Here is a 27,382-nt window from a genome sequence, read left to right on the forward strand (position 1 = left end):
CAAGGATCCACAAAGATTTCAGGAAAGCATTTAAACTAAGAGAACAATGTCAAATGGCAAAGTGTCTTCCATGTTAGAGACGCTTCTCCCGGCACCTGTCCTGAGGGGCTGGGAAACACAACCCAGAAGCTGAAAGAGTTAATGTTCCATGGAACAAACCTAGATCAGAGAGAGACAGGAGACTAGAATAAGCGTATTGATAAATCCCTCTCTCTTTCATTTTGAAAGACTGTTCCAAGGTGTGCTATTTCCATACAGCTTCCTGAGATGTCCTGTATGAATGACTACCTGGCTGGGTTTTCAAGCTGTGGCCAACCAGGTAATGAGCCATTTGGTAATAGCTTTCCATCTTTCTATGTATCTCCGTCCTTCCTCATTCCTTCTTGATGCCCTGGAATTGCATCTTGTGATAACCCTTAATCTGTAAGCTTTGCCTTAGGCTCTTTTCTAGGTAACACAAGACATTACATCTGGGTCTGGGAATGACTGCAAAGAGCAGACCATTCACCCTCTACCCACTGATTCACATGGGACGATGGAGTAGTTGAAAAAATTATTATTGGATTTGGGTATTGAATTTTATTTTATTTCTATTATGAAAAAATTCAAATATATACAAAAGTAGAGATAACAGTTTAATGAACCTCTGTATACTCATCAACTAGCTTCAATTATTATCACCCTATGGCCTCTCTTGTTTCCCTGAAACCTCCACTTTCTCCCTCAACTCTGATTACTTTGAAGCAAATTCTAGGCATCATGTTGTTTTATCCACAAATATTTCAGTACCTCTCACTAAAGGTAAGGGCTCTAGATTCATAACATAAGATCCTTTATCATAATGAAAAAATAATCATTTCTTCATAGCATCCAAAAAACCAGTTTTGCTTAAATTTCTCTAATTGACTCCTACTTTTCTCCTTTTGTAGTTAGATAATTTAAATCGGAATTCAAATACGGCCCACGGATTGCATTAAGATATATCTCTTCTCCCTTTCCATCTAGATTTCTCTGCTTTTGTCCTTGAAATATACTTTTTGAAGGAAATTAGTGATTTGTACACATATTCCCCCATGAAATTCAATAGTTTTGCTGATTGCGTTCGTTCGTGCTACTTCCTTTAAGCATCCTTTTAACTCATGGATTTTAATGTATTTGAAATGCCATTATTACTTTTTTTTCATACTCAGATTGCCTTATTTTTGGCCAGTGGGAGCTTTTTCACGCTGGCTTCTTGGTCCTTTTCACATGACCCTAGTAGTCTCTAATGGCCTCTGCTTTCTGGTATGACAATTACGTTCCAGATTCATCTTGTATATTTCCTGCCCCAGATATGGAATTAATTGTTTTTTTAAGTAGCCCTAGTCCTCTTTAGAGGCAAAATTTTTAGAAGTTACTACAGGAGAATATCTTTCTGACTTTGAGATAGAAAGTTTTCCTTAAAAACACACAAAACACTAAGTATGTAAGAAAGTAGAGATAGATTTAAGAGTGCTAAGACATCTTAAACAAAATTTTTTTAAAAGGCAAATTAGAACATTTTTGCAACATATAGAACTGAAAATATGTATAAAGAACTCCGATAAGTCAATAAAAGAAAGACAAATAAAAACAGAAAAAAGTGCCACCCTAAATTCTGCCCCACAAAAAATTTTCATATAAGCATTTCACAGGACAGGAAATCTACATCATCATCATATTATGAAAAAATGTTCAACCTCTTCGGCCATCAGGGAAATGCAAGTTATGACCTACCATTTTTTAATAAGCTAGATATTCAAAAATTGAGAAATCTGACAATATCAAGTGCTGGGGAGGTATGTCTTAGAGATGTCTTTGTATAGTGTTGGTGAGAATATATCTTAGAAAATCACACCAGAAAACAAACACTAGAAACAAATTAAATATGTTTTGACAGGAGAATGGATAATTTGTGATACTTTAATTCACTCAGTGGAGTAGCAATGAAAAAGTGGACAACCCCTGTGAGAAACAACCTGGATGAATAATATAAAATGCAACAACCAAGATCCAGAAGACTGGATAGAATATGTAACATTTTTGTAACTTATTTGGTGTTGTTTTGTACACACCATAGAGAAACTCTTGCATTTCCCGTGTACATGTGAAGAGTTTCTCTAGAGCAGGAGTCAGCAAACTATAGTACATGGCTCATCACCTGTTGTTTTTTTTTTTTGTGGTACGTGGGCCTCTCACTGTTGTGGCCTCTCCCGCTGTGGAGCACAGGCTCCAGACACGCAGGCTCAGCGGCCATGGCTCACGGGCCCAGCTGCTCCGCGGCATGTGGGATCTTCCCAGACTGGGGCACGAACCCGTGTCCCCTGCACTGGCAGGCAGACTCTCAACCGCTGCGCCACCAGGGGAGCCCCATCGCCTGTTTTTTAAGTTAAATCGTATTTGAACATGGGTGAGCCCACTTGTTTATCTCTGCTCTCCCACCACAACAGCAGAGTAGTGGTGACAGAGACCACAGGCTCACAGAGACTAAAATATTTAGAGACTCTCCAGCTCTTTCATGAGTTTGCTGACCTGCAACAGGGAAGAGCCAAATCTGACTACATGTTGGGTCTGTTTCTTTTACTTTAACCGCTGCTTTCTGCTGCTTTTGTTCACTAAAAACATACTTACTGTCTATACACAATGGCTTGCCTCGGGGAACACTGCCCCTCTGCCTGAATGTTAAACCAAGGTGCCTTTGTACATTCTGACCCTGCCCACCTGTGGATGGCTGCAAGAAAGAAGAAATTAATGGCCATTTCTGGGGACACTGGCAAATCTTATGGCCTTCCTACTGTACTTCCTCATCTCCTCCCCCTCTCTGTTCTATAAAAGAAACTGGCATCCAAACCCCATAAGATGGTTTTTTGGAGACATTAGTCTCCCATCTTCTCAGTCTGCTGGTTTCAAAGTTGTATTCCCTGCCTCAACACCTCATCTCTGATTTATTGGCCTGTTGTGCGGTGGGCAGAGCGAGCTTGGACTCGGTAACAGACCCCCACTCTAGAGTATATACAAGATAATGCCAAATTTGTATAAAGCTCACACACAAGCTAAACCCCACACCCTATTATTTGGTTGGACTTTTATGTGATAAAGGCATAAAACGAAAACAAGGGAGTGATGACTATAAATTCAGAATAGTGTTTTCTTCAGGGAGGATGGAAAGGCAAAGAATGGGAGGGGGAGGAAGCCATAGTGAATGAAAGCTAATGGCAATATTCCCATCTATGCATTAAATATTATATTAGAAATATAGCAAATGAAAAAGACAAAAAGAAGTAATCCAAGAGAATTTCTCAGGATCGAATGACATAAGCTTCCAGGTTCCAAGGGCCTACTGAATACCAGGAAAATGGATAAAAGTAAGCCCACCCCAAGGCAAATCATCGTGGAATTTCAGAGCTGTTGAAACTCATGAGTATTATTATATTTTAATTGCCTGTATCAGACATTGGAAATGCAGGATATGTGTGCAACTTTCCACAATGATGTGATAAAAAGGAAGAGGATCCTACTTCAAGATTATGACGCCATATTAGAAAGTCATGAAACATACTTTCAATATGAGTCACAGATACAGGCTAAGATGTCATGACTCCTTATCAGGAAAGTGTGATGAGCAAACATTCTTCCTTGATCTTGGAGTTCTCCAAAAAATTTTTGTAATGGGCCTTATGTGCCTGTGTCGAGGCAAACAGGAATTGGTTATGAAATAAGAGTTTATAACTACTATAGAAAAGTTAAATTATTCTACTCAATGGCATGTCCTGTTAGTGTGTGAAAAGACAAAGCAGAACTTTCACATTAAGGCAGCAAGCGTGTGGGTGCAAGCTTTGAAATTACCAAGAAATATGATTAAAATAGTGTTGGAAGTGTGATAAGAAAAAAAGTTTTTAAAAATCACTGAGACATAGTATCCTTTGGGAGATATTCATTCCTTTACCTTCAGATAAGCAAGTGCTCCAAAGGGATAGATTAAGTAACTAGAACCAAATGTCAGGAAAAAAAAAAAAAGTCATCACAAGTCCAGACCTGATGGAAGTCTGAGATGTCCGATCTTTGTATGAGCTCACTAGCTTATTCTCTTCAGTGTCCAATACATCAATCATTTATTTCTTTCCATGAAGCCAATAGTCTTGCCAATCCCATGGAATCTGTAACCTGAATTGTGGTGTTTAGCAGCATCTTCAAAAATTCTTTTTTCCATTAAAAGTTTTACTCATTTCTGTTTGGAGTCAAGTGCCCAATATAAAACTTGGAAAACTGAGGCAGATGGAGTGGCCTTTTTCCCTCGTAAGTCCACTTTCTGTGGCCTTGACCCATATCATCTTCCTTTAGCTCTTTGCCTCCTTCCTTTGCACTTGATACTTCGTCACTGCTTAGAACTCTTGGGGTCCCAGATTCACTCAAATTCTGGAGTAGAGGAGATATTTCCCCTGCCACAGGCCTGATCCCCTCCATGCCTATTGCACAAGATCAAGGTGTCTGTTCCTTCGCCTACCTGCCCCTGAAGTTCCCTGAGCTCCTAGACCCAGGATCCCAACATTCACCTCCTATCCAGTTCATGGGACTCACTCTTAACTACTCTCTGTCCTGGAAGATAAAGTTTTCTATTATCATAGTGAAAGGGAAGAGAAGGAAACCCACACTTTGAGTCGTTCAGTGGTGCTACAATTGCGATACAAAAGTTTATTTTCAGTTTAGTTAAAAAAACATTAAGTAGGCATCGCCTACTTAAACATTAAACTGAAACATTAAACTGAAAAGTTTATTTTCAGTTTAGTTGAAAAAACATTAAGTAGGCATCGCCAATGAGCACATATTATACCAAGTTTAAAAAATGAGATACCCAATTTCTGCTCCCAAGAACCTTATTGGGGAAACAAATATGTAAAGATAGCACTTTAATACAATTTCTAAGCACATAGTAGAGGTAAAAGTGCTAGTAATCATTAATTTTGAGTACTTACTCAAAATTATGGCTATTATGATATTATGATAAAGTCTGGCTATTATGATAAAGTCTAGAGTCTTTAATGTGGGTGGAGAGGAAGGCAGAGACCAGATAAGAGATGGTCTTGGACACATGTGAACCCAGTTAGGGTTTTATCCTGTATTTAATGGGGACTCATTGAAGAATTTTAAGAGTCATGGCTGGGTCGTATTTACATTGTAAATACATCAAGCTATGGCTTAAAGGACAAGGCATTAGAGACAGAGATATCAGGCCAGAGATGATAAAGATCAGAGCCAGGGCAATAGTTTAGAGAAAAAAAGAGAAGCGTGTCAACACAAAAAATATCTCAAAACTAAAATTAGTGAGATATGTTAAATGATAGATGTGAAAATGGATAAAAAGGAAGGAGTCAAGGATGTTGCTTTGATTTTGGCCTGATTGACTAGTAGACAGATGGGAAGTAGATGAGGAGAAACAGGTCTGGGAGAATGATGGGGAGATGATGTGTCCAGTTTTGGACACGCTGAAACCTGAGTGGCCACGGTCAGTCAAGTGGTGATGTCCATAGGAGGTTGGGTTTGGCAGTCTCAAGGTCTGGGAGAGGTCAAGCCTGGAGACAGAGCTGCAGGAGCCTTTGCTGTCTCCTTTCCCTCCTCCTCTCCAATCACCCACACATCCCATTTACATCCCCATCCATATTCCTGTCCACACATTCCATGTATTGTGACTAATGAATGGGGAAGAACTGAGCAATAATTTCCTCTCCCTCCTCATTTTACATAAGTCTAAATAAGGCTATCATAATTCGAAGACAATGTAAATTCTCTGGTTCAATCGTGTGATAAAACACATCACTGTCTCACAATTCATCTAATTTTTCTTTGCCATTTCCTTCCTAGAAATTAAAGGATCCCCCTAGTCATTTTATATGAGACCAAATCTGAAGTATCTGTGTATCATGTACATATTTTAATAGTAAGTGTCAGTCAGTCTGTGGTCTTTTATCTACTCAATGAAAAAAAATACAGAAATTCATAAACGTGTAAAACGAATGTAATTGACACCTGGATTTGGAATGCCTTAAATGATGATGTGGTTATTTATCTTCTATGTATGTTTTATGAAGGTTAACACTGAAACGTGTTATTTTTACTAGGCATACATCAGTGACCGAGATGTAGTAGGAACATGCTAGATAAGAGAGAGACTAAATTAAGGCTTGTTAAGCAATACACTAATCCATTTATCCATAACTAATCCACAAGGATAATACAGAGTTGAATGATGCATGCACTTGTGGCCACATGCACGCAATGTTATATCATTAGATTCTTGAAGGAAGTGCGTCTTTGTAAGAGTAGAGTTTCACCTGGTGTGCAAGGTGAGTGAATTCACGATTCACGATGCATTCTGAGTCTGTTCTGAAAATGCAGTCTCTCTTTGCATGCTTTTGTCATGACAAGTCTTAGGAAGGTGACTGACCTTCTCAAATAGCTGAAACATGGAACGCTGGATATTTGCTCCCACGTTCTACCAACCGTGGCATCCATGTTGGGTTTATCACTTGGTAACAAGATAAATACTCTGACGAGGTGTTACACTCCCTAACAAAGCTTGTTTCATATACAAACTTTCTCACACTCATAGCTGGCCCAGGGTAACATCTTAAAATAGGTGAGGTTTGCTTTCTGTTGTCCTGGATACCGGGACTGGCCCTCTGTGTGGCCTAGGCCCAATCTCATTCAACACCTCATTCTTTTGCTTATCCTCTTCACACACACCGAAACTCCTTCCCTGACCGCTTCTCCATCCACTCCACCATAAGCCTCTCTGCAGGAATTTCAAAACATGTATTATTTCTCCAAGAGGCATTAACATGCTATATTTTTATTGATACTTATAAAAGGAGATATTTATTCTCTGAGAACGATATTTCAAGGAATATATGTTGGAGGATGTTTTAGTCAAGGTGACCCCAAATTCACACTGCAGAGGTGGCTACCTTTACATACATTTGGTCCTGCTCCCACAACTACTCAAGTTTTTAGAGTGAATCATGCTGTCTAAACACTGACTAATTTGTATTAATGATTTTTGTTATAAAAACAGTGTTGCAATATATTTAACTGAAAGTCATTAATAAAATAAGATTACTATATGGCGTTGTTTCTTTTTTAACAATTTATTCTTCTTATGATATTGTGGGTTGTCTGGGTGCTTTTTGTTCCGGTGATATTTGGTGGAGTCATTCTCGTGTCTGAGTTCAGCGGGTGTTCAAGTTGGGGAGTTCTCCTCCACGTCTTTTCTCTCTCTGCACGATGTCTTATCTTTCAGGGCCTTTTTTTTTTTTTTTCTGGCCGCGCCGCACAGCATGCAGGATTTTAGTTCCCCGACCAGGGATCAAACCTGTGCCCCCTGCAGTGGAAGTGCGGAGTCCTAACCACTGGACCGCCAGGGAAGTCCCATTATATGGAGTTTTGTGTCAAAATGGGACTTTCTTTTTTTACTACAATTACATTATGCTTTGGATAACTTCAGTGATGACATTACTACTGAGGTAGATATGATACATCTTTCTAATTTGTATATTTCCCATCTACCAGCAAATCACATAGAAAGGGTAATTATGGAAGTGTTAGTGTTTGCTCATTCAAAGTGGAGAGGAGAATAGAAAGACATTACAACGCGCTGAGCGTTAATAAGTCATTTAGCAAGCATAATGCAAAACAATCAGCTCAGTGTCTATCCTAGTCACTGGGAAAGATTATCATGGTTGTGGCACTCACGGTGTTTACCATCTAGCAGGGAGATAGACACTGAATAGTTCACTGCATGGGCTATTCAATCACGGTTGGATGTGTGTTTCAAAAAAAAGTACAGTGGAGGTTATCTCCATAGTAGAATATTAGAACTTTATTCATAAGGTTGTTTTCTTATTTTGGGCATTATTTCTTCTTTATACCTAATTCAGTGCAGTGCTACTGGGAAGAAAATGAGCACCTTAATCAAATCAACTATCACACCCCTTGTTAACTTATTCATATTATTTAAAATTTAGCCCTAAATTCATAGATTCATAAATTGTTTGGGGAGTTGACATTTGGTAAGCATCTGTTTCTTTCTTAAAATTTTGTTAGGTTGTTTCTAACACTCATTATACTTCAAACATTTCTAAATGATATACAGTCAAAAGTTTTCTTTTATGGCTTCTAAAAAAAAAGAAAGAAAATGAACACCTTGATATAGATACTTTGATAATGTATTTCTGATTTTAAAATTAATGCATACCTATTATAGTACATGTAAAAAATTTTTAAAGTAAGAGAAAAAATGACCAACATCTATAAAGTTATGACCCAGAGATATCACTGTTTACATTTTAACATATTTCCAAGTCGAATTTCTGCACATATTTAATGCATACAGTTCATGTCATATTGTATATATAATTTTATATCCTTCTTTTTTCCACTTAAGATTATCTCATACACATTTCCTGGAAGATAAGAAAATGAGAAGGTGAAAGACATTCCGTTTCATTATTCTTTACTTCCATAGAAGTGATCTGCCCTACAACTGTCGCATATACTATTTCAGGGTAACTAGTCTTATGATAAGACCTAATCTTATATATTTTATAATAGTTAGGAACACTTTGTAGGAGCTGTGCTTTTCTAATTGGTATCCTAGGAGGTGTCTCATCCTCTGGGTTTTTTCTCGTCCAGATTTCCCATATTTTTCTTCTTAAAACACCACTTTTTATAAGCCACTTCCCTTCTCAAGGGTTTGCAGTAAGCTGCCTTTAGATTAGCTCTCAACTCAGTCTGGAATTAGAGACCCCTCTGCAAAATGCTATCATCTTTCCTCTCTCCGTCCCCTAGACACCGACTGCTCCAGGCAGATCTCAGCCAGCCAGCCAATGTGCTTCCCACTTCGTAATTTTAGTGCCTTCCCTTTTCAATCGTCAATTTTTCATTTATCTCAACCCTTTCCTTGAGGTCCTAACACACCTTTTCAATCCTTTCCCCTCCTCCCTATGACACTTCCTACCTTTGGCGCCATTCAATCTAGCTCTGAATCATTTATTGCCTTTTACAGCTTTCTCTAATTGTTTGATATGTGAATGTCTTTTCTTCGGATGCTGAGCTCATAAAATTGCTCTATTTGAGGCAGGGCAGCAACTCCCACACCTGGGCGCTCTGTTACAACAGCTAACACTATGGAGCACTTGCCCTATGAAGGATAATATGCTAAGTACTTGGCAGACATTATCCCATCCATTCTTCACAAAAGTCTGTGTCGTTTAGGAATGTTTTTGGCTGCAAATGACAGAGGACCCAATCTGTCTAACAATGCCTAAACAATACAGACTTATTTATTATCTAATGTAATTATAACAACAGGAACAAAAATTGGAGGTAGGTGGTTTCCAGCGTTGGCTTAGCAACTCTCTGATGTCCGGGCTCTGCTTTGGCATCTCCACAAGTCTTTTTGGCTTTCCGCATGGGTGTGATGTGGCTGTAGCATTTCCTGGCATCACATCCTCACACAGCCCTGCTCAAAGTCGGGTAGGAGGAGGGGGTGTAGGATAGGAAGTTCTCTTTGCATATCTACTCTTATCAGGAAGGAAAAATTTCCCCAAACATTTCCCGGCAGACTTCTCCCACATCTCATTGACCAGAACTGGGCTATCTATCCACCCCCTAGACCAGCAACGAGGTCCTTCTTCCCAAGATCAAGAAATCTCTGAATAATACTAAAAATCAGGAAGAAGGACAGCAAAAATGGATTGCTCTTGCACAGGCAACAAACAGTACCAGCCACACAGCGTATTAGGAAATTAAAGTTCAGAGAAGCCGAGGAATTTGTGCAAGATTATGCAACTACTAAATGGCAGAAAGAGGTTTCAAATCAGATCTTTCTGAGCCTCTCAGAATCCACATCTTTGCTCACCGCACTTTAAAGTCTTTCTAGAGAGTTTTCGAATCTTATTCATCAAAAAGTATTTAGTACCCACTTGATGCTCAGCACTGTTCTTGCTGCTAAAAGGGAATTAAGTGTACAGTATCATCTAGTTAGTGATAGAAGCCCAACCTGGATGAAACAGCTAGAACACATACAATTTATTAACTAATTAATAATCATTATTACGTTGCAAGTTCAAGTCTAAGTGGTGCGGTTCTACGTAGCAGGAGTTCACTGAGGTTTGTAGAAGTCAGACTGGATTTCATGGATGCTGTGGGGTGTGAATCAAACCTCACAGACCTGGATCAGTGGGGATAAGGGTGGCTAAAGTTCTAGGTATGTTCACTATTGGCTTAGCAGACTGCTGTGCTGCCTATGTGTGGTTAAAAAATGGTTGAACAAATTGGTTACATGGCCAGAGGGGGCCCTCCAGCGGACTGAGACCGAAAAGGGAGAGAGACCTAGACCACAAAGCAATAGCATCTACTGAACTCACTGAGACAGAGAACTGGCTGAGTGCCAAGGGATGTGAAAACTTATAAAAGGGTCAGTGGCTCCCTGCAAGGTTTCTTCAGTCTAACGGAGGAAGCTGGGAGTTGAAAGGTCACTATTGAGGTGGAATTCCAGTTCTTTTTGTGACCTGAGACCTTCCAGAAATGAATAAATCGAATAATTTGGCTTTTGACTGCCACATACATGTTCTGAAGAATGCACCTATCTCATTTTCCCTTTAATAATAATGAGGGGTTTGGGGTAAGTCAACTCACTCCTTTTTGACCAGAGACTCACGTTAGCAAGACGAGGTAAGGATAAAATCTGGCTCATGGACCAGGGTCAAGCTAAGATGCCCACACAGGGCTCAGACCCACAGGTTTGGTTTGTTTTTTTTTTTTGCGGTACGCGGGCCTCTCACTGTTGTGGCCTCTCCCGTTGCGGAGCACAGGCTCCGGACGTGCAGGCTCAGCGGCCATGGCTCACGGGTCCAGCCGCTCCGCGGCATGTGAGATCTTCCCGGACCGGGGCACGAACCTCGGCAGGACTGTCAACCACTGCGCCACCAGGGAAGCCCCACAGGCTTGGTTCTGCAGACACTCCAGATTGTCAACTCAGCTCTTCAAGCACAGACATGGAGCTCGCCACACCAGCCGAGAAGAAGCATGGTGCCTTTACTTCTTTTCATCCCTATCCCTGTGAGGATTTGCTATGCATAAAAGTAAAGCGTGCAACTAGAGATTATCATACTAAGTGAAGTAAGTCCGAAAGAGAAAGACAAACACCATATGATATCACTTATAGGTGGAACCTAAAATATGGCACAAATGAACCTATCCTATGAAAGAGAAACAGACTCACAGACAAAGAGAACAGACTTGTGGTTGCTAAGGGGAAGTGGGGAGGGAGAGGGATGGACTGGGAATTTGGGGTTGGTAGATGCAAACTATTACACTGAGAATGGATAAACAACAAGGTCCTACTTTATAGCACAGGGAACTATATCCAATCTCCTGGGATAAACCATAATGGCAAAGAATATTAAAAAAAGAATGTGTGTGGGCTTCCCTGGTGGCGCACTGGTTGAGAGTCCGCCTGCCGATGCAGGGGACACGGGTTCGTGCCCCAGTCCGGGAAGATCCCACATGCTGCGGGCACGTGAGCCGTGGCCGCTGAGCCTGCGCGTCTGGAGCCTGTGCTCCGCAACGGAAGAGGCTGCAACAGTGAGAGGCCCACGTACCCCAAAAAAAAAAAAAAAAAAAAAAAAAAAAAAAGAATTGTGTGTATGTGTAAAACTGAGTCATTTTGCTGTACAGCAGAGACTGGCAGAACATTGTAAATCAACTATACTTCAATTAAAAAAAAAGTAAAGTGTAGAGAAGCCATCTTTACAATGTGTTGCAAACACTTTTCAATAAGCTCTAACAATATGAACATTTTCAGACTCAGATTCTATTTCATTATGCCCATCTTTTATCTATTTTTACTCCTCAAATTCCTTTGGTTGTATCTAAAAATCTAGTGAATTTTCTGAATCATGTTTTCGACATCACAAATTCCACTTAACACCTATAATTTATAGAGTTAAAAATCAACTTAAAGTACACAGTGGATTTTCATTGTTTAAACATAAGATCTATGTTCTAAAGAAGGGCAAATGAGAAGATCTTTGGGTGTGGTTTGTGACAGGATATTAGGGTGGAACCCAGAATTACACAGGAAATTATAGCTTGAGAAAATGTAAGACGGTATAAAATAGAGAATTTATAAGGAAGAAAAGTGGTATTTTTTTTCTTTCCATTCCCAAAGCATTGCTTGGGGGCGGCTTAGATTCAGAAGAGAAAGGATTCCATTGCTTTTAAGTATTGCAAAGAGCTCCCAGGCCACCCTTGTCAAAAGACAGAAGGGATGTTGCAGAATTTGGTACTATGAGAACAAGTACCAAACAACAATTTCGTACTATGAGAACAAGAACAAACGGCAGCTGACAGGTTTTAGCTAGTTTTTACAGGCATGTGTAGATATTGCCAAATTCTTAAGTTTCTGAATGAGGTCATCCTCCCAACAAATTTCTTAAATGATGCCTTAGCAAACAAGCAATTCTATCCTAACGATGTGTTTCTGAGTAAAATGTTGACTCACTCGAAGGATACAGATTAGAAGGAGAGAGAAGAAAATGCTCTGTGGGAGGGGCAGAGCTTTATAAAACCAGTCATCGCCATGCCTGAACTCTTAACAACTCTCAGAGGACCGTTTCTTGTCAGACAGAGAATAACCAGGTATTTCAGTCATTTCCATGTCTATCTCTATGAAATATGGTTTTATTTTGCACACTGGTATTATTAATATAATGAAAATTAAAATGTGGGATGTTTTTAGAAGATGGGTGAAAATTTACTGGTGTTTTCTTGTTTTGTTGTTTGTTTGAGAATATTTTAGTTCTAGATTTGAATTAAATTTATAGCAAGACCTAATCTTAAATCTCAGAGGCCAGCAAAGGCCTGTGTAACATTCATCAAACCAAAAGGTACATTTAGGTTGTGATGTCAATTTTACCAAACAGCTTAGAATGTGTATATTCTTTACTAGTTAGTGTTTGGCACTGAACTTGATGAGAATAGCTAGACCAATTAAAATGTATTAATTTAGCAACTGAAAGTTATCTATAAATTGTGTATACATATAATAAAGGCAAAAAAGATGACTCAGTTTTTAATCTAAAACAATCAGAAATTAAGCAGGAAGCTGGGTTGGGTCAGTTCAATACCAAAATACCTTTATTGAATTTAGTTCAATAATCAGTCAATCTAGTGAGAGGGGAAAAATCAGCCAAATTAGTTGCTGGATTGACTGAAGTAATAGTTCAGTAATAGTAATAAATCATTTAATACCCCATAGACAAACAATTACTCATGATGAAAGTCATCAAATATCAGAAAATGTCTTTACTTTTGTGGAGGGAGAATTTGGTAATTTGAAAGGGAAATTTCCTTGAAGTTATTGTTTTCTCTGTGTTCTCATTAATTTTTGTGGTCAATTTCAGAATATCTGCACCGTGTCGTTGCAAAAAAAATTATTTAAAATGCTACAGCAAACTGCAATCTAACCTGCGATGCCAACGAGCACAGCAGCTGTTGTAGTGGCTCTGGCAGCACCTCCCAAGTTCTTTGTCACCTGTGCCAAGTTTCAGTGGCACATCTGTCAACTTGTTTTACAGGAACGGACACAGACATCATGGAGCCCAGCCCCACATATGCTTTTCATCCGTTTGTTCTTCTAAAGAGAATATTCAATGTTGATTAGGAATATAACCTCCGGAAGCTGATAAAGTTGTGTAACTCTGGTGTTAAGAAATTCACAACAGGTGCTACCTAAGAGGTTATGCTATCTGATGTCACTCAGTGATTCAGTTTTACATGGTCTTCTTAGGCAGACTCTCACCTAAATGTAAGGTGTGGATTTGTTAGAGAATCAGAAGACACTATATATATATATATATATATACACACATATATATATATATATATAAACTTCTCAAACCTTATTTGAAAGGTCTGTAGGAAAAGCACTAGAGTTGGAATCAGAAGGCTGAGATTCAATCTAGGCTTTGAAACCAGCTGTGCAATCAACATCTTCATATTTTCATTGCTATAATAGGAATTACTAGGTTTAGTGGGCAAGTAATTATGCAAGTTAAATAAGGCAGTGAGGCCGAAGGAATTTGGTAACTGCAATATAGACAACACGTATTATTTTTTATGATAAATGCAGTTAACTGTACCTGATCTTAAAGATAAAATTTAGACTACTTTTAAAAGAAGTACATGCATCTGGGATGATCCAATTCTGTCCTAATTCATTTTTTATTTCTTTATACAGTCAACTGAAATCCTAACGTGGCATTAAAACCCTCTCTGATAGTTTGTCTTGACACTTAAAGTTTGTTAGTGTCAAAGTGACAGACTATGGAGGTCGTTTTAAAGAATTAGGTATAGGAGAGGCCTCCATTGATTTTTCTGGCTCTGATCCCTTATTTATTTTTTCACACAATAGAGAAATATTTATTTATATTATTCTCAGTTTGTTTCTGAAATGTTACTGAGATAATTTACAAAAAAAGGTCTACCCAGGACTAATTCATCATAAAGATGATTTTAAATTGTAGAAGGAAGAGAAAACAAATTTCTGAGCCACCCAAGGTAATCTAATCTCAGTGATGAAGCAAGAGAAAAAAATAGCGATGTTAGTTTTTTAACTTAATAAGCCTTCTAGGAGTATTACAAACTTGCTTCCTTCCTCTTTTTATCTCCTCTTTCTAGCATTTCTCTAACTAGTAACTGGCCTAAACTCCTACACACAGCGGTGAGGTTAAACACCAGCAGGTAAAGCAGTGAGCGACATTGGACAGAGTGGGTTTCTGAAGCAGACCCGGGCTTGAATCCCTGCACCATTACATACAAACTCTGTGACCTTATACAAGTTGCTTACCCTCTCTGGGCATCAGGATGTAACCTATACAGTAAAGATACTAATATCTACCTCATACAGATCCCATGAATATTAAATATTAAAGGAGACAAGAAGACATGAGAGAGTTCTGGGGACAAGTTTTACCTAATTTACCATTTTGTCTTGAAAAAATACAATTGAGTGGTATTTCCCATAAGAAATTTTGACGCAAATTGCAATCACTTTCTTCAAAAGAAATGTTGGTGAACCAAGTGTTCACATAAAACACCCATGGATTAGGGTGATGTGAGCCTGGGAGGCCCTGCTGAGTGAGTCCAAGCCTGAAGAGCTGCAGGACGTGCCTCACGGGGCATGGGGCAGCTCCCCAGCCACTGTCACAGAAGGTTTCCTGTAGGTGATGAGTGTCTGCGTCGCTTGGTGTATTTATAGATTTTGGTAATTGTAGGGTGTGCTTTAAGCCGCTACGAAAGCATAAGATACAGTTTGTCGGCCAGAATCAACAGGTGTGTCCAAGCGTTCGTTTGGCTGCATGCAGAGCCTTAGGTCATGGAGGGCGTGTCTGTTATTTATCTTCAGATGGTGGATGGGGTGTGTGTGTGTGTGTGTGTGTGTGTGTGTGTGTGTTCTATAGCCCCAGGACCACCCCTGCAATGGGACCTGGCATTGACTTCCCTACTAGGGATGGTGGGAGGAGGGGGCCTTTCCAGCTCTCCCAGTAATGAACTGCTCAGCTCAGGGGTTGCTTTGGTAGAAAGGCTATGGTGTGTGTGAGTGGAGGGGTGCAGGTATGCGAGGTAGGGCTGTGTAAAAATGCCCACTCTCAAACGGTGAGTCTAGGTCACTTCTAGAAGCAAGGAATTTGAAAGAAGTTTGACCATCTCCATTGGCGCCAATCAGAGTGTATATGCACGTGGCATACATGTGAATATGCATGTATTTGCCTGTGGGGTGTGTGTGTGTGTGTGTGTGTGTGTGTGTGTGTGTGTGGTGTGTATCTGTGGGTACAACACAGAGGCTGAGAACATGACCCTGGAGGCTGGCTACCCACCTACCACCTTCAATTTCCAGTCCTTCCCCTTATAGTCGAGTGACACTCGTCACTTTTCTTCTCTCTGGGCAGTAGTTTCTTCCTTTGTAAAACAGGAATAGCAATGCCTTCCTCAGAGGGTTTCCATAAAGATTAACTGGTTACTACAGGTGAGATGTTTAAAACAGCATCTGTTGTACAGTAAGGTTTCGATAAAGGCTATTTATTGTTATTGCTGTTATTATCACTATTATGATGTGGAGTGTCACTACTCATCGCATGACTGCTCCCTCTATCTCAGGATTGGCTACATAATTTGCAGTAGCCAGTGCAAAGGAAAATGCAGGGCCCTTTGTTTAAAATTATTAAGAATTGCAAGGTTGTGGGAGCAGTGCATTGTACCGAGTGTGGGACCCTTTGTGGCTGCACAGGTCCCAGGATCACGATGATGCTGTCCCTGCTCTACCTCATGCTCTTGGATGAAAGGAGAACAGAGAGGGAACCCCTGCCCCGTGCAGGGTACAGCCTGTACTGCTCTGCTGACATCACTCAAAATGTTGAGTCATCTTTTAGAGCTGTTTATTTTTTTCCCCTCACTTTCCTTCTAGATTGAAACAATGGAAGAACTTTGCAAGGCGAACACAATCTTTGCCCTCAGTTTCTTCAGCCATCTGGCAAATACAAGTGCTGCCACCCAGAATCTCTTCTTCTCTCCATGGAGCATCTCCTCCACCATGGCCATGATCTACCTGGGTGCCAGGGGCAACACTGCAGACCAGATGGCCAAAGTAAGTTTCTGTTAAAGTTCCAAATTAGAACAGAATGATTCCTGAACTGAATTGTAGAATTGCTCTGATTACATGCCTGAGACATCTTGACTCTAACAAGGTCAGCAATCATCACAAGCCATTACAACACAAGTTCCTTAGATTCAAATCTATAAAGCAGCCAAACCACAAACACCCTCAGTGGTAGACAGCAGAAATCGTACCAGAATTTCTTACCCTGCAAGGTTAGAAAGGGTTAATAGTGACAACGTCTTATATTTGATAGTATAAATGCTTATATTTTTCAAAGTATTTGCAAGCTTTATCTCTATTGGTTTTAAGACAAGTGTCATTTAACACAGTGGGGAGAGTGGCAGTGGGAATGAAGCACTTTTCCCAGGGCTTCTTCTGGTTTCCACCCTCCTAGCTCAGGTTCCTTCCATTCATGTAAAGAATTCCTTCCAGTGGTTTTAAGAGAGTGTCACCAAGGGAAAAGATATCCCAGACCCATGATCTCCGCACTCTGGGAGATGCACAGAGAGCAGTGTGACTTCAGAGGACCTCAGCCAACATTCTCAACCCCATGAGTTCACGTCAACAAAATGGGGCTGACGTGGTGGCCAGTCCTCAAAGTCAAGGACAGGGTGTGGGACAGCATTGTGAGCTATTTCTGTTAAGGCCACTGGCTTCCTTCCTTGGTGAAGGAAGCTGACACCAGCTCAGTCAGGGGACCCTTTCACTAAGTCTGGGGCCATGGAAATATATTGAACTACTTCAACTGTACATGGCAATGGTCCTATGGGATGAATACAGCACCATTAAAATTCACATGATCCTGTATTTCCCGGGTCAGTGACCAGACAAAGTAATATATAATTAAAATTCTTTCCTATTCCCATATGTACAAACATTAAAATTGAATGCTTTAAGTACAGGCTCTGGTTTCTCACCAACACGGATTCTGTTCTCAGCCACGCCAAAATGCTGCCGGCTACTTTTGACTTTCCCAGGAGAACTGCACCTGAGTGTGTGCATACAGATAGATGGATATCTCCTTCCAGGTACACGGTGACCCATTTAAGATGGGTCTTGTTTGGAGTGGCCCACAGAGAGTGTTGGCCTATCTCACTGCAGCAGGAAAAGGGATGGAAGTGTCACTCCCTGCGTTTGTGGCAGTTTAAACATCAAGACTTACAACAAAATCCAGTTGCTCACATCTGAGAGCAGCAACATTTTGCAAAACTCCTTCCCTCTATTTTCTTTGCCTTGAAAAGAATAAGCGCAGTGAACTCTATTAAAAACTTTAGAGAACATCAGGGTCTTCATTTTTTAGATGTAAAGGCATCAGAAGCAATATTTCTTTGAGGACAAATGCCAAATGAAGTGCTCTAGGTACGTAAAGTAAAAAATGTGATTTTGATGCAAAAGGAAAATTAACTTATTGGTCACTCGACACAACACAGCTTTTCTGTGTTTGGCAAGTGCTTTCAGCACATGGGACAAGGGGTTTATATAGTTTTCTTGTAACTGTGCTGTAGGGGCAGATTTTAAAATTCAAAGACAAATTTGGTTAATTCCCTACTAAAAAACGAGGAGAAGCTCTTTGCTTGGAGGAGGAAGCAGGGATTTTGGGGACAGACCTGCCTGTGTTTGGGTGGTAACTTTGCCATTTACCAGGTGTGCGAGGGAAGGCATTTCAACTCTCTAAGCCTCAGTTTTCTTTCTTTTTTCTTGTGGTACGCGGGCCTCTCACTGTCGCGGCCTCTCCCGTTGCGGAGCACAGGCTCCGGACGCGCAGGCTCAGCGGCCATGGCTCACGGGCCCAGCCGCTCCGCGGCACGTGGGATCTTCCCGGACCAGGGCACGAACCCGTGTCCCCTGCATCAGCAGGCGGACTCTCAACCACTGCGCCACCAGGGATGCCCAGTTTTCATATTTTTAAAAGGAGAATGAAAATGCATAACCGGCAAGATGGGTGTGAAGATTAGAAAGAATAGGAGAAGCACGTGTTAGAACTAAAAGTTATCATAGCTGACACTTATAGTGACCTGGCCAGGCACCTTTCTAAGAACGTTTTATAGTTTACCCACAGAATACAAAATCCTGTGAGGTAGGTGCTCTGATTACCATAGTCCTTTCACAGAAATGAGAAATTTAGGGCAAGAAGAGGCCACACAGTTGGGAATTGATATAGCTGGTAAAGGTGGCATAGTTGTAATGGAATAAAGGAATGCGTAGAAGGGATGAACTCTTACAGAGCACAAGCGATGTGAGATCAGCAGTTGTACTGTTACCAGCTCTTCTCTTTAGGGTAAGGCCACGGACCTGCCCAGGCCGAGCCGCCTCTCTGGGCAGGGTGCATCCCTCAGCGTGGCCCGGGTCACCTCACATCCCCCCTCCTGCAGCGACTCTCGCAGTGACTCGGGAGGCCTTTAGTGCTAGCTCCAAGACCCCATCAATCTCCTTAAAAGGGAGGACAGCCGGAGAAGCTGTTACATGAAATAGTCTTCCCTTACGTGGCGGCAGAGTCAGACCACTTCTTTTCAGAGTATTAGGTAAGACTCATAATGTGTGATCTGAAGAGCAGAGAGAGACCCCACAAATCCTAACACCTCTCCTTCCAGCCTAGAGATTCACCACCTGCTGGACAAGCCTGCCTTTCCTTCCTTAGCAGAACGTCTACCTCACCTGGGACCCCACGGGGATGGGACCCAAAGGATGTTGGAGGTGGGAGTGGGTGGGTAGCAGGGCCAGGCTCGGGGGTGCTGAGACTGGCTGAGCCAGGCTGGGAAGGCTCCAGTTTGGGGGAGGGGACCTGAGGGCCCTCCCGGGGCCAGTGTGCACCTACCAGCTTCACTGTTATCCTGATCTGCCACTGACAACATAAAGAGATTCATATTGTCATCTTACCTCTGCCATTTGCCCCCCACATGGACAGACGTGTGGGATTTCTTTATGTGTAAATAAGGGATGTGCAAATATTTTAGGTGATCCCTGTAATATTGAGTGACCTGCTTTTATGTTTAAGCTAGCTGTGGCTTGTAGTTTTTGACAGGTTAGAAGCGTGAAATATATAAGGCCACTGAATAGAGAGATACAAGGTTGGGAGTTAACCTTATTGCTTCCTTCAGAATACTGGCATGTTTTCAAGGCAACTTATGGGTTGGGTTATAATTTAGATAATTTAGAGGTTATAAATCATCTCATCATAACAATTTGCCGTCAGAATGGCCAGCATATGAATTAGTATAAAATAGTTCGTGCTGAGTCCTGTGAAGGACACTTCCGCTGGCTGACACATGTTACATATGAAGAGCATCTATGCTTGTTACCATACACAAAGACAGGAAACGAGAGTAGGACCACTAAGAGGAGCTTGAGAGCCATTGGTTTAAAAGTTACGTAATGCAGCAGGAAAATGTACCCAATTCTCTGGAATTCCAATTGTAGGTGCTTCAGTTTAACAAAGGTGGAGACCACAAAGTCGCCCCAGACACCCAAGAGATCTTCACCAGTTGTGAATTCACACAGAAGATCCAGAGGGGCACTTATCCTGATGCTATTCTGAAGGTATCTGACTCATCCATTTCTATTTCTTTTGTATTTTATTTCCAGAATATTCTTGTCTTAAAATCGCAGTATTAGACAGGGAAGGAACCTAGTACAACTTCCCTCCTTCATAGAAAGAAAACTAAGGCTCACAGTCCTTGAGTAAATATCCTACTCTGATAAGTAAGGGCAGAGCCAGGGTAGAATCCAGACTTCACGACTTCCAGGCCAAGACTATTTCTAAATTCCATCACCCCACTCTGCCATTAGTTGGGGATGTATAATTTATTCTAATGCCATTGTGGAGACTCCGAGAATACATATGCATAGATGCAGATTTCCAGAGTAAGGGGTGACAAGTAATTGAGGAATGGAGAAGGCCCCGCTTGGTGACTTCATGAAAGGTCACTGACCCTCAAATATCCTTTATGTCCTCCCCTTCTATCTCCTATGATCTGTCTATCTATCACCTATCTATCATCTATCTACCTACTAATCATCTATCTATCTATCTATCTATCTAATCTCTTCAGCTAATCTATCTCACGTAGTCATTTCTTTTCCCAATACTCCATTTCCTTAAACACCAGCTATCCAGCTACATTGTAGGAGCTGCGCTCCTATGGGTAAACAACTTCCACGATCACGCTCCTAAGTTAGGTTATGGGGAGATACCCCACATAGCTTTCTCCTTGGGAATCCTGATGCTCCATCTGCCTGTCAGCCGGGGAGTTATGGACTTAGGAGGGGAAGAGGCCCCTTCAGTATGGAGATGCTGCCAGGTCTGAATGGACAGCAGTCCAGCTGCAGGGCTCTGACCTCTGCTTCACCCAGGCGCTGCGGTGACTAAGCCCTGTTTGTGTCATCGTGCTTACAAACTTCAGGTTGGGGATTGGAATTTCCCTCAATTTCCTGCTTTCTAAAACCCAGATTTTCCACTTCACAGACTACCCCTTAATTATAAAACGGTACTTGCAGAAGTTCTATGAACTTTTCAAAGAACACTTCTAAGGCAACATTTTAATATAATAAAAATTGCTTACAGACTTTGTAGTTCAGGAGACTGTAAAAGGAGCCTTTCTTCTAGGATCTTTGTTACTTCATGGTTCAATCCAATCCGTAGGCACGGTAAAATCTGAAACAAATAAAAAAAATTATCTGATATTATCCATATCAACAATGTTTCCTCAGAGATTCCTCTAAAGCGCCAGAAAAAAGTATACTTTAATACAGCATTTTATTGATGTACTGGAAAAAATACCATTGCTTAAGAAATATCTTGTTTAGGAGTCTTGAGTTACATAAAGAGAGTCTCTCCTTTCTGTTTAAGGCACAAGCTGCAGACACAATCCATTCATCCTTCCGTTCTCTCAGCTCCGCCATGAAAACGTCCACAGGGGAGTATTTATTGGAAAGTGCCAATAAGCTGTTTGGCGATAAGTCTGCAAGATTCAGGGAAGTAAGTGAAACGTGCGATTTAAATGGCAGGGCCCCAAACTTACAAGGAGGTCAGTTTTAAAGCTGTTCTCTCTTATTCATGCTGAGAGAGTCAGAATTCCACATGGGTTCCCTTAGACTCCCTAAGGCCATTGGACACTATCCAACGCAGCTATCCCTATGCTCCCTCTGTGGGTGCTTTCTCTCCCTGCTGCAAAATTCCCACCTGTGAGTCGTAAGTCAGGAAGAGCACAGCTGATGTCCAGAGCCTCTATCCCCACACCCAACGTCTCCCCTTGTACCCGGTGGTCATAATGCAAAGCGTGCAGGACAGCAAATAGAATTGGGACTGGAGTTGGGGGTGGAGGTCAAGAGAACACATATAATCAGCCCCCCTAGCCAACCTCCACCCCTACCCCTACCTCAGGCTCCCCAGTCTTGACAGGAAGCCTGTAATTTATAATTACACCAAGGCTTGTTCAGTATATATTCTATGTAAACTTTGTCTTTTTTTTTTTTTTTTTTGCTTTAAAGAGATACATGCAGCTCTCCAAGAAATATTACTCTACAGAACCCCAGGCAGTTGACTTCCTAGAACGTGCAGAAGATGCCAGAAAAAAGATTAATTCCTGGGTCAAGACTCAAACCAAAGGTAAAACCAAGGAAGTAGTTTCTGCTCTTCTTTCCACTTAGAAAGCACTTATGTAGTTTTTAGAAAACCATCCTTAGCCCTTACTCCCAACCTTAGTTATTTTGATTAATGTAACCTGATTCTTGTTGAGCCACGTGGTGTTTTAAGTGAGAAAAAAATAATTGAGGTCTACTAATAGAAGACATATATTCAGTACTTAAATAATCTGATTTTGGATATTACCTTAGAATAGAATATAAGAGGAGACAGCTCTTTTCTAACATAGGACATACCAGTATTGAAATAATTGTGACTCTGTGTCTACTGTGGACAAAAACAAAGAAAAAAGGCGTGACCTTCAAATGAGTAATTGGTGTGAGAATACTAGCAATGGAAAAAGGAGGGATCATAAAATTTGAACTCTTTCTTCTGTTTCACCATTCAGAGTCAGTATGTTGTCAAGTTCTTTTCGTCCCTGCTTCATCTCTCCTGGATTGTCTAAGCTACTTCTACCTTTGTAATGCATGTCCTTAATTCTTTGTTGTTTCTTATTTTTAATTTTTAAAAATTTATTTTATTTTTTTAACATCTTTATTGGAGTATAACTACTTTACAATGGTGTGTTAGTTTCTGCTTTATAACAAAGTGAATCAGTTATACATACACATATGTTCCCATACCTCTTCCCTCTTGCATCTCCCTCCCTCCCACCCTCCCTATCCCACCCCTCTAGGTGGTCACAAAGCACGGAGCTGATCTCCCTGTGTTATGCGGCTGTTTCCCACTAGCTGTCTATTTTACGTTTGGTAGTGTATATATGTCCATGCCACTCTCTCACTTTGTCACAGCTTACCCTTCCCCCTCCCCATATCATCAGGTCCATTCTCTAGTAGGTCTGTGTCTTTATTCCCATCTTGCCCCTAGGTTCTTCATGACCTTTTTTTTTTTCCCTTAGATTCCCATCCAAAATCCCACTACCTGTTAGTAGTGAAGCTGGGGTTCCCTCTTCTTCTGAGCCTTAGTCTAATTCTGGAATTCTTCAATTGGATGTTTAAAGTGTTTGCTAACTTAATGCAAAAAACGGATTTTCATTTACCTCCTGTGTTTAAAACATTGTTTCAAGCCATAGTGTGGTGTCTTGGTTTCTTCGTTACCACAGTGGAAAAAACACATGAACTAAGTTCTATAGAATTTTTAAAAAATGTTTTGTTTCTCTGAAAATAGTTGATCTACTTTAGTTCTTCATTTCTAGATTTTTAAATTACTGCTGTAAAATATTGACACACCACTGACAAAAATGAAGCAGGGAAAGTGAAGATTAACAGAAGTGAAAGTAAAAAGGTATTGCAAAATTAAAGAGACTCATGAAAGTCTTGCTTTTTTGAGAACAGCAAGAATTTCTCTTCTCTTTAAGCATTTGTGTTGAATGGCTGTAAATCAATCAGTGGAACTGCCAAAATGCCAAGTAGTCATTTGGGCTCATTGTTTTAGAAAATTTTATAATAATTTGAGACAATTTCTGTTTTATTTGTTAGGATCAAATCCTAGTTTTTCCATATGCATTACAGAGTTAAATAAAGTCCTAGTAGATTTCTGTGGTAACCAAGAATTTTAATTCCCTGAGGGATATATTGAATAGAAATACTGAATGACTATACTGAAGCTGGTCAGACTACAGTGACCTTTTTGTTCGTGTCCTATGTCTGTCAGTAGGAACGGAAGACGGTGGAATTCTGACCAGCTGACAAGCATTGCGACCTTGGGAGGGTTGCTAATCTCTCTTACTATGATGTTCATTTGTATAAAATGACAATAGTAATACCTACTAGAGTAGTTGTGAGGATTAAATAAAATAATGTATTTAGTGGTTGAAATATTGCAGAGCAGGTATTCACTATAAGTGGCCTGTCTCTTAAACCAACTATAAAAAAAAAATCACGTTCAGATGTTATCATTTCTGAGAACCTTCTCTGACTCCTCACTTGTTTACTCCCTTCTCTGTGATGTCATAGTTCTCTGCATTATTTAGCTCTCTTATAGAACTTATCACACATTGTTTCCTGACTGATTTAGAATCTCTCTTCCAATATTCTCAGTCCCACCAGGACAAATCTTCCTTTCTCACTTCATGAATCTGTGCTACTCCTGGTGTAGGTCTAGCCCAACTTCCAAAAAACTGTTTTTGGGTCAATGAATGGGTCACAGGGATAGACTGTCTAGACCAGATCTTGAAGGAGCCCTAGTGACATATGTACTGTGGAAAGGCACTATTATGTTCCTTAAGTGACTTTTTCACTCCCATCCGAATTAACTAACTTCATACAACTACAAAACTTTGAGAAAGAGTATAAAAGGAACTTAAAATTTTTTTCCAAGTCTGATAGTAATTCTAAACCTTAATTGCATTACTTCTTCATTTTCTCTTGGATTTTGCAAACCTCAGAAATCTGGTCTCAGTTTTACTTATGATTTAGGTAAATCGAGAGAAAAACTTAAGCTTGAAGGTCAACATCTCTGCAGAGTTTGATAAATGTGGATGCTGAGTTTGATGGTGACTCAAAAGATTCAAGAAATCATGATAACTTTACAGTTCTTAATCATGAAACCTAAACATATATCATATTTTCTGTAGGCAAAATCCCAAACTTGTTACCTGAAGGTTCTATAGATGCAGAGACCAAGATGGTCCTGGTGAATGCTGTCTACTTCAAAGGAAATTGGAAAACTCCATTTCAGAAGAAATTAAACAGGCTTTATCCTTTCCGTGTGAACTTGGTACGAGACAATGAGACAGATTTTCTTAACGTATATTTTAGGGCCTTTGACAAAACAGAGAAAGAAAAGTTAGGGGCCACTCACTGATACTTGCACATAATTTGCTAGTTATAAGTTATGCACATTGGATAGCTGATTGACTCTATTCCATTTTTTGACCTGTCAAACTAGATTAATAATAATATCCAACTCAAATTATTGTTGTAAGGATTCAACGAGATTTTGCAGAGTTCTTGGCCCCTAGTAGGTACTCAACAAGTGTTTCAGTATTATTATAATTGTCCATCTTATTACTAATGGGTATAATTTTGAAAAAGCTAAATAGATCAGAGCCACTGTCAGGGTATACAAATAATTTATTTTGTTGATTTTTAGAAACATAGTTCTTCAGAACGAAAGCAGAACCCATTCTCTTTTACGTCTGATTGTAAATCTTTTGACATCTTAGTATCTACTTTCATATTTTACTTTTTAATAATTTTAGACTCAGCGCAAAGAAGTACAGATGATGTTCTTGCATGAAAAGCTGAACATAGGACACATAGAAGACCTAAAGGTCCAGATTCTAGAACTGCCCTATGCTGGATATGTCAGTATGTTCCTGTTGCTTCCAGATGAAATTGCTGAATGTTCTACTGGCTTGGAGTTGGTAAGGCATTCCAACTTCCATTGTTTTAAACTTCTGGGGCTAAACTTACCTTGGCATATGTCTACAACTTGGGAAATGGTGTGCAGTTTCTCATGGAAATATGTGAATTGGTTGAGAGGAACAGTGCCAGGTCTCACACTTTCACTCAAAGGCTTAAACTTATGTCATACATGCTACTTTCTTGCAAAATTTTTACCAAACTAGTAAATTTTAATATCACCCATGCTATAGTGAAGTTAAAGTCACCGATTGTTAACATCAGAAGTTGTTTTCCTTCTCTGCTAAGCACTCACTGGTTTTGCTTTTGGACTTGTAGCTGGAAAGTGAAATCACTTATGACAAACTCAACAAGTGGCTCAGCGAAGACACCATGGTTGAGGATGATGTGGAGGTGTATGTCCCCCGGTTCAAATTAGAAGAGCATTATGAACTCAAGTCCATTCTCATGAGCATGGGCATGGATGATGCCTTCAGCCAGGGCCAAGCCAATTTCTTAGGCATGTCTGAAAAGAATGACCTGTTTCTGTCTGAAGTGTTCCATCAAGCCTCTGTGGACGTGAACGAGCAGGGCACTAAAGCAGCTGCTGGCACTGGGGCCATTATGTCGGGGAGAACTGGCCATGGAGGCCCACGGTTTGTGGCGGACCATCCTTTCCTCTTCTTTATCATGCACAAGATAACCAAGAGTATCCTCTTTTTTGGCAGATTTGCCTCACCCTAGTTTCCGTTTCTGCACAGGATGTTGTAATGTGAGGTATAAGCCTCAGAATTGCTCTAAGGGCCGAAACTTTAGCAACCTTCTGTACATATTTGTTTTTCTGAACAACTTCTATTACACAGTGAATATAAATACAGAAGTAGCTTGACATCTGTCAGTCATAACATTACCACCCTATTAATCATTTGGTCTCCTAAAATGGGATGATATGTCACTTAAGTTCTTCCTTACCCTTAGTTTATTTTATTGCCTTACCTTTTACTGTATTATTTATTATTTTATATAATGGCTTTTTATTATTGTTCACTGTCTAGTGTAGCTGATACAGTTACAGAAGCATGTCATCACTTATTTTTCTTTCTAAGGAAATGCACTTATTTGTTCTTATAATGAAGGACGAGCAGGTGTCCTTCCATGCCCTTCTGTGATAAAAACCTAGAAGCAAGCATTGAACAACAGGAAAATATGAGTGGTGTGCATTTCTAGCATTATGTATCACATAGATGTGTCTGTAACTTATGGAAGGTTGTGAATATATTAAAAATAGACATGTTTCCACACAACTATTCGTTTGTTGTCATTCTGTTGGGTCTTTAGGTCATAAGACCTGTTTACCTTGATTCTCAGGAATCAGGTATCATGGCTCATTTGTGAGAACCAAGAAGAAATAAACAGAATAAAGGAGCCAAAGGAGAGGCTGCTGTATAGCACAGGGAGCTCAGTTCAGTGCTCTGTGATGACCTAGAGGGGTGGGATGGGAGTGGCGGGGAGGGAGGCGCGAGAGGGAGGGGATATGGGGATACATGTACACATATAGATGACTCACTTTGTTCTACAGCAGAAACTAACACAACATTGTAAAGCAATTATACTCCAATAAAAAAAAAATGACAATAAAAGGAGCCAAAGGAATAAGCGACCGTC

The 27,382-nt window shown here is 40.3% G+C and overlaps 1 protein-coding gene and 1 long non-coding RNA gene across 2 annotated transcripts in view; one reads left to right on the forward strand and one right to left on the reverse strand.

The window, feature by feature from the left end:
* Window positions 1–27,382, reverse strand: part of LOC117307710 (uncharacterized) — a 75,800-nt gene that overhangs the window by 14,948 nt on the left and 33,470 nt on the right. Inside the window, exon 2 of the long non-coding RNA XR_004521602.2 lies at window positions 21,292–21,383. This is a non-coding gene — a long non-coding RNA (uncharacterized lncRNA). The remainder of the gene's footprint in view (window positions 1–21,291; window positions 21,384–27,382) is intronic.
* SERPINB2 (serpin family B member 2) lies at window positions 12,570–27,021 on the forward strand. Its single transcript, XM_033837824.2, has 8 exons — window positions 12,570–12,714; window positions 16,541–16,720; window positions 20,150–20,269; window positions 21,579–21,707; window positions 22,220–22,337; window positions 24,949–25,091; window positions 25,576–25,740; window positions 26,057–27,021. Exons 2-8 carry the CDS (start codon window positions 16,550–16,552, stop codon window positions 26,459–26,461), a joined length of 1,251 nt encoding a protein of 416 aa, XP_033693715.1. The 5' UTR covers window positions 12,570–12,714; window positions 16,541–16,549; the 3' UTR covers window positions 26,462–27,021.

This window comes from Tursiops truncatus, chromosome 13 (assembly GCF_011762595.2).
Source record: "Tursiops truncatus isolate mTurTru1 chromosome 13, mTurTru1.mat.Y, whole genome shotgun sequence".
Lineage (NCBI taxonomy): Eukaryota > Metazoa > Chordata > Mammalia > Artiodactyla > Delphinidae > Tursiops > Tursiops truncatus.